This window comes from Eulemur rufifrons, chromosome 7 (assembly GCF_041146395.1).
Source record: "Eulemur rufifrons isolate Redbay chromosome 7, OSU_ERuf_1, whole genome shotgun sequence".
NCBI lineage: Eukaryota > Metazoa > Chordata > Mammalia > Primates > Lemuridae > Eulemur > Eulemur rufifrons.
Window position 1 is genome coordinate 13,603,081 of NC_090989.1, and position 8,656 is coordinate 13,611,736.

General features: G+C 38.0%; 1 protein-coding gene across 1 annotated transcript; it reads left to right on the forward strand.

The window, feature by feature from the left end:
• Window positions 1-413: 413 nt before the first annotated feature.
• On the forward strand, window positions 414-8,329 carry LOC138386127 (keratin-associated protein 21-1-like). The gene is made up of 2 exons (XM_069472372.1): window positions 414-519; window positions 8,028-8,329. Exons 1-2 carry the CDS (start codon window positions 414-416, stop codon window positions 8,327-8,329), a joined length of 408 nt encoding a protein of 135 aa, XP_069328473.1.
• Window positions 8,330-8,656: the final 327 nt, after the last annotated feature.

Sequence of the window (8,656 nt, forward strand, 5' to 3'; positions counted from 1 at the left end):
TACATATATTTACACACACACACACACACACACATACAAACAAACACAATTTCATGGCCACTGAATTTAATTAGAGGACTAAAGAAATATTTTGGTCTAAGTAGGGTCATGAGTCACATGAGAGATATGTTCTTTGTAGAATAGGGTGATGAGAAAGAAGTCAATTTTGTTCCAGGCTCATTATTAACTAGAGACAAACCCTGGGTGACAGGAAATTAGAAAGAAACTTCCTGACAAAATTGGAGTGCCTAGTAAAATGAGTTCCTTTGAAGCAAATTGCTATGTGACTGAACAGGGCAACTCAGGGTGTCACAATCCCTCACTGATCATGTGCGAAGGTCTGTGATTGTGGGGAACATTCAGACTTTCAGAAGCACCTCCATGGAGCTTATTCACACTCACCTCTTAACACCATGAGTTGCTACTACTATGGAGATTCCCGTGGAGGTTATAGATACAGCTCTGACTCTGGCTGTGGAGATCGGTCAGGCTATGGCTGCGGCTATGATTCTAGTTCTGGCTACAGTTGCCATGGCTACCATCCATTTTGCTACAGGAGACGCTATTTTTCTTGCTGTTGGAAAATCACTATCAGAGCATCATTTGCTTCTGAAGTAACGAGAAAAAATGTATCACAAGGGAGTAGACATTGAAAGCTGTTTAAATCACTTTTAACTGTTTTTGCCATAAATGGGCTTTGATGTTAATGGGAGAAAGAAGATTATATTTCAATTGTTTTCTGAAATTTAACCCTTACACCTCATGGCTTCTTTCAATGCTGTGGCCTTGGCCATGAGCATTTGTGCTCTACATTGGGGCAAATCAGTTTCCCAGTAAAATACATTTTTGAATAAATCAAGTCTATGTCATCTATCTTATTTTACATCATCAGTGACTACAGGTTTTGTGATTTCCCTGCTTTATTATTTTTTGTGTGTGTGTGGTTCCCTGTGACTTCACCATTTTTTGAAAAATATTTATCTCAAATATCTTTCTTCAATAATTTACTGTTTGATGATTTTACTCACATCTGAAATAACAGAAACACACCCTCATATATGCATATGCACAGAATTCATAATTGTGTTTATGGAAAGCAAAGCTGGGAATATCTTGTAGAATGGACTGGAAGAGGAAGAGACACGAACCTAGGAGAATTCGGGAAAGATGTGGTGTGGGCTTGAATTGAGTATTGACACCAATCAAGGAAAAGAATTGATGGGCTCCTGACCCAGTCTGGGGCTGAATCTTGAATCCTGGGCATGATGCCAGGGAAGATAGAAGAGATGTCCAAGTTTCCTTGGACATCTTAATGGAAATGCATCCTCATGATATCTTGTGAAGAAAGATAATAGGATATAATATTATACTTGTGAAGAAAGAAGTGGCATGGGTAATCAAAACACATCTAAGGGCTTATAATGGGGGCAGGAGGATTGGATTTGCTTCTTTTGACCCAGAAATCACAATTGGAACCAATGGATAACAGTTACAGGGAGAATGACTTCTAAACGTAAAACATCTTTCCAGTAGCTATAACCCTGAGAGCTGAATTGGCTATTCCATGGGAATACAGGCGATGGAAGCTGCCCAAATCATAGGCTAGACAGACAAGATCACCATTGGGAGAACTCTGGGATAGGTGGTGGCCTAGTGTCCATCCTGGCCCTGAAATTCTGTGAACTGTACATCAAGACTGACTCAGAAGCGTTGAGCCTGACCAGCAGACAAAATGATGTTGGTACTGACAGTGGCAGAAAAGTAAAGGGGGATACTCTCTCTCTCTGTGTGTCTCTCTCTAATTTGCAATCTCCTGTAAGTGTAGCAGAAGCAGGTGGAAGAGGAAGGGAGTCAGCTTTTCACAATGCAAGTTATCTTAGAAAAATAGGAAGGCTATCATGCTGGTGTGAAATCTCCATAATTCTCTTCAAATAAAATTAGGTCTTCTGGGTACTCAGTAGTGTAGAAAGAAGTTGCTATGCAATCTATAGGATAAGGAAAAACTTGTGATATGGTAGATGCTGTGGATAGTTTTCTTTCTTTCTCTCTTTCTCTCCTTTTCTCTCTTTTTTTCTTTCTTCCTTTCTTTCCCTACCTGTCTACCTACCTATCTACTTACCTATCATCTATCTATCTAAATGGGCTCAGTCTTCAGTGAATCAATAATCTTATTATATTTATGTTATATAATAAGATTAAAAACAGAATGAGATAACTGTTTTTACAGGGATATATTATAGATAAGAGTTATAAAATAAAGATGGATTATTTAGTGGGAAGATAGGAAAGAGCTCCAAGAAGAGGGGGCACTTGAGTCTTGAAGCATGAAAAGGAACTGGCCAGTCAGACAGGACAATGGGACTAGTAGCCATCTTCTTATGCATTCGTGACCACTGCTGGGAGAAATGTAATCACCAACCAGATCTGGAGATAAAATTTCCAGCTTTTCTCTGTTATAATAAGAGTATCCAGAGAGCAGCACTAGCCCTGGATGAGAACGACAGCCTGGCCAGGAGGAGCACATAATGGATGGCACTCATCAGCTGTGTGACTTTGGGCTAGCGACTTAACTACTCTGGGCCTCAGCTTTTTCTCCCAAACACTAGTTTGAAAAGTACCTACCTTATTTATTTCAACAGATTGTGAGAATGAATTGAGATAATGTATGTAAAGATACTTTACGAACTACAGTATAGATGGACTGGTTGGAGGAGATATTTTTCATTGTTTAATGAGAGTTTAGACTAGAAAACTTTTGAAATTGGAAGCTAGAGAAAAGCATACTGTACTATAAGGAGGAAATTTATGTGCACCTTCAACTATGGGGATCTCTAGAACATATTTCATGTGGCTATTGAAGATTTATTGTTTAATAGACCTCTGACCTTATTCTTACTGTAATGAAGATATGAAAACAGTCATCATCCTAAAAATGAAATGATTTTCTACTATGACCGATATTTTGACCCCTTTGGAACTAAAAAGCAATCACATGAGCTTTTTCAATTATTGGTGCCTAAACATGTCCTCAAGTGATATGCTTGAAAAACACAACGTAAAGTTACCCTGTAATTGTAGAACTTGAAAATACTCATGATGCCGTTTCCAATGACGTATAGTTGACACTGTATTTTTAGTACTAAATTCCTATACAGAATGGCTCAGTAAGGGTGTACAAAGGCTACTGGGAGGGTAATTTATCTTCGAAGAGGTTTTGCTGCTTCATCATAAAAAGTTTCTAATTAGAGCATATGTGTATGCCATAGAACAACCTCCTTTAAATTACAAAGTTATTAAATTAAATTCTGACATAATCAGCATTTCTCTAAAAATAAATATGAATATTTGCAAAACTATTAGATGAGAATTTAAAACTATGGTGTGAGAAAAATGGAATCAAGGAAGTAACATTTATTGAGTACAGTTCCTGCCCCAAAGCACTGACTAGACATGAAAAATATAAAAATGATGATGTAAAAATGCTTAGATCCCACTTTGGAAGGAAGAAACTGGTATTCAGAGAATTTAAGCATATATCCAAATATCTTACAGTTTATAAGTGGCATATCAACATTGGAATATGTGTCAACTTAATCATCTATTTTTTATTAGACAAATATTGAGTGCAAATCATATGCCAGGTATGTATTCAGAGCTTGTTGTTTGGTGATGCATAGAATAGAGATTGTTTCAGTAATCCAGGGGTGTTGTGTCCTGGAAGTGGGTATTTGCAGTGGTCCTGAAAAGCAAAGCATTAATTCCAGGGAATTTGTGAAATAGAATTTGTATTTTTGAATTTCAAGATGACAGAAAAGGAAAGAAACTGAAGGAAAAGAAAAAAATTGGAATGGGGATAATTTTTAATGCTTATCTTTAGGGATGAAACATAGCAGAGTAATCAGATAAGACCAATGACCAATATTAGAAAAAAATAGATAGGAAGATTTCTCAACTGAAGGAAGAATTCCTAATAATAAAGATTATTGGAAAATGAAATTGGCAGCTTTGTGAAAATCCCTGTTGAAGGGACTTAATAAAGTACTGAATCACTGCTCATTCCTTTATTGTTGAAATTCAAATATTTGGTAGCAGAAATGATCTTCCTGAGTTTATGTTCTCTTTCAGCTTGGATTTCATGGATGTTATAGTCAAAAAATAATTTAAAGGTTTGGAGTCTGCTTTATTCTGAAAATCATGATTTACCTAAAACCTAGACAAGTAGGATAAGTAAAAACAAACAAATAAGAAACAAACATTTAAAAAGTCACTTTCTTGACTGCACGTTTGGTGATAGAAATTTCAGATGTTGGGTAAAAAGTAAGAAGAAAGGGTTAGTTTGGATGAAATACCTGGAGATATAGAAGCCTATTTATAGATGCATAGCTATAAATCAGTTTCTAGACCTCAGCACTGTTGACATTTTGAACCAGATGTCTCTTTGTTGCTGGGGGCTGTTCTGTGCCTTGAAGAATTAGCAGCATCCCTAGTTTCTACTACTGCATGCCAGTAACATCCTCCTTTCCCCCATGCTGTGACAATTGAAAGTGTGATTAGACATGCCAAGTATGTCCAAGACAGCAAAAACATCTGCCATTAAGAACCACTGATATGAATGTGCCAATAGCTCTATTGTTTCTATTTTACTTTAGTATGGAAAGAAGATAAGACCTAAAGTAGAGGTAGTAAAAAGGTAGGGTGGTTCTGAGAGGAAACAGATCTCCTTCTTTTGGGGGAGCCACTTTATTTGTGCAGAAGCTTGATCCTGAGAGAAGAACAATGTCATCTATCTTTGCAAGTTTCCAGTTCCCAAGACAACATCTTTTCCATGGCATGAGTTAAGTTAGTGTCTGTGGAATTCAACTGCATTGTTCAAGGAATGCTCACCAAGCAAAGCAGCCAAAAAAAATGTATAGGCACATATTATAATCTTAAAACTATATCTGGAGATGAGAAAAATCTAATGTAGAAAAAGCATGGACTCTTTGTAATGGAGTGAAAATTGAATATATTTTAGTCAGAAGAGAAGAAGTAGGAAAATGGATTTGTGGTCCTGTTCTTTGGATTAAATGTGGTTTCAGAACTCCAGGAGTAGAATTTAGGAATACAGGGATATTGGAAACCTGGGAAATGGTATTGATTAGAGAGACCAGGACACGAGGGGCCCTGACACTGTTTCTATGTCCCGCTATATCTAAGTCTGGTTTAAGAATCAGTTTTTGAGTTTATAAGTATTCTCTTAAATGAAAGTTCATAGTGTTTATTTATTTTTTTTTTTTTTGAGACAGAGTCTCACTCTGTTGCCCAGGCTAGAGTGAGTGCCGTGGCATCAGCCTAGCTCACAGCAACCTCAAACTCCTGAGCTCAAGCGATCCTCCTCTCTCAGCCTCCCGAGTAGCTGGGACTACAGGCATGCACCACCATGCCCGGCTAATTTTTTCTATATATATTTTTAGCTGTCCATATAATTTCTTTCTATTTTTGGTAGAGATGGGGTCTCGCTCTTGCTCAGGCTGGTCTCGAACTCCTGAGCTCAAAGGATCCGCCCACCTCGGCCTCCCAGAGTGCTAGGATTACAGGCGTGAGCCACCGCGCCCGGCCCATAGTGTTTAAGTGTAAGTTCTCCAATATGGTCATGTAAATTGAAGTGCAAAAGGAATCATTTAATTGATTTTTAACAGGACTTTATTGCACAAAGAATGTTATTGGCAGCTGTGTACTCCATGGAAGAACCAGAGAGATGGACAAGCCAGAGGAAGGCAAGCTGCTCAGTTCTGCATAGCACCCCATTTCTGCTAAGTTCTACATCTTTCCTAAAATATTAAGAACTTGAAGCACATGTCTATATGCCCACTTCCCGCTAATCTAACTCGCCTGCATTATTGCAAGGAATGTCAGTCATGATAAAGTCTGAGGAATTCTGATAAATGATGTTGAACTCTCATCTTTATCTGTATGATTGATGAGGATAAATTTCACAATCCTTTAATGATAGGAATGCAAAGTTGGAGTTCATAGGAAAACATATTTTCTCCATGAATTCTTTACTTTTTCAAATCACTTTTAGTATACTAGGAGGATATTCTGTATCCTATAAGTAGAGAGCTAAGTTGCATTGCTCCTGGAATTTTACAATTGAAGTAACAGATGGTAATGTATATATGGTTATATACATAAGAAACAGATACATAACAGGTTCAAGCACTAATTATAGGTATCCTCTTGCACAATGAATGACCATGGTTCCATTGGGACTATAAAGGTAAAATTTTTTAAAAAATAGAGAAAATGGAGACAGAAGCTATACATATTGACATTTTTGGAATGTTGTACAAATTTTAAGGTCAAAAACAAACAAACAAACAAACAAACACAATTTCCTAAATCCTGACTATGTGTTAAGCTTCAGTATAAAGAATTTTTGGTGTGGCATCAATATAACTTGCTACAGTCATGCCTCTCAGTAGTGGCTTCCATTGGGTCAATTCTTTGACCTCCACTGACCTATAGATTTCTCTTATGTTTTCTGTTACGTAAAATGTGGACCAAACCCTAGCTCTGCCTGGAACGTCTAATGTGGAAGGTACAGTCTCTTTCCTCAAGAATATCATGTTTTAAATTAGTAAACAAGAAAAAGTTACAACAAAGCCTGACAAGTCTATTCCATTTGTCTGTGCATAGGAGCAAACAGGAAGGATCACCTAATCCAGACAGCAGCAATGAAGAAAGGCATCTTGTAGGAAGTGATTTCAGCTCTGAGTTTTGATGTATAAATAGGAGATTTTTTTTTAGCTGAGACTTGAGGGTGAAAATAAAAAGTATTAATGGCAGAAGAAATGATACTCATTTTCCTCTTTTCTATGTTGAAAAGGTATGTGATAGGATTATTGGGAAGAAAGAGAGCACATTATATTTCAGAATCACAATGACAGTTTTTGGCAGAAGACGGAGAACTGGTGATAACGGGTAATTTTGAGAACTTTGAATGAATAGAATGAAATGTATATATATAAAGGGGATAACACTCATTTTTGTGTCATGAAAGTATTAGGAGCTGAAGCTGAAGGTGGTCTTTGACTGGCAGCGTCCTAAAATCATCCACTCTCCTTTAGTTTCTGAACTAAATGTGCAAAGAACAGCAGTGAAAGGAGAAAGAAAAAATGGTTTTTCAAATTCTAGGAATGTGCCCGCAGCTCATCATGCAAAACTCTGATAAAATTTGCATTGGAGAAAAGAACTTAGTTTCCAGTCTAAGTGAGGTTTTTTGCTTCCTCATTCAAATAAAGCTGGATACATTTTAAAAGTCTCCTCAATGCCAAGTATGTATGTGACTACAAAAAATGGGAGAGAAAAAAAGGGCTGCTCTACCTTTCCAGATCCCGAGTTTGCCTAGTATATGGAAGGAAGGAGGAAATATAAGGAAAAGCGCTTGCAGACAGCACACAGTCTGGCTTTGGATTACTAGATGTGGATCTGTTTTCTGGGATATGTGGGAGGCTGGACAAGGGGAAGGTGTGGAAGTGCAGAGCGGATGGGAGAAAGAAGCCTGGTTAGAAGATTTGCCATGACTTAAGCAAGGAGACAGGAATATTTCCTTCCCTATGGATAGAGGTAGACATTTTAGGAAAGAGGAGAGAGGAAAAAGGGCAAAATTTTCTTAGATTTCTCCAAAACCTTGTCATATGAGATACATACTTTGTAATAGGAGGTTTTGAAAATAGGTGTCAGTCTTACTTCCAGGCACATGATTTCATTGAGACAATTCTTTGGCAGAGCACATTGAAATGATGCTCTTTAAATAAAACCAGAGTCTTCAAAATAATTGGCTCATGTTAAGCAACCTGTTATTGATTGTCAACAGTGACCAGCACATGATAGTTGTTTAAATATTTGTTGGCTAACTCATGGAATGAATGGTATACTCTGGCAATTACTGACGGTATATAAAGGTCCCAGGGAAGAAGAAGGCATCTACACTTCAGAAACATCCTCTTGCAAATCACCTGAATACTCTCCTCTTGACAATATGTGTTGCAACTACTACGGCAACTCCTGTGGCTATGGCTGTGGCTATGGCTCTGGCTATGGCTGTGGATATGGCTCTGGCTATGGGTGTGGCTATGGCTCTGGCTATGGCTGTGGATACGGCTCCCTTTACGGCTGTGGTTATGGAACCGGATATGGCTGCGGATACGGCTCTGGCTACGGCTGTGGATATGGCTCTGGCTATGGCTGTGGGTACGGCTCAGGCTATGGCTGTGGATATGGCTCGTCTTCTGGCTACTGTGGCTACCGGCCATTTTGCTTTAGAAGATGTTATTCTTGCTGCTAAAGCATCACTCTCAGAGGACCATTTGCTTCTAAAATGATACTTCTAAAGTTAATGCTGATTTAAGGATCCATACCTCAAGATTTCTATACCCAACAAGTTACCTGCTTGACAGAGTCTTGGAGCTCCAGCTATCCATACCTTAGAATGGAATCTTTGTGGCCCTAGGATCCTTGGTATCATCTCACTGTCTTTCCAAATGTTAGCCTTGACTCCCTTAATCTCTGATTCTCTGTTATGACTGTGTTAATGACCGCAACATCTACAGTTAGGGAAGTTACTTATTTTCAATAAAAATGGTTCTTTGTTTCTAACAAATATTTGTGTACT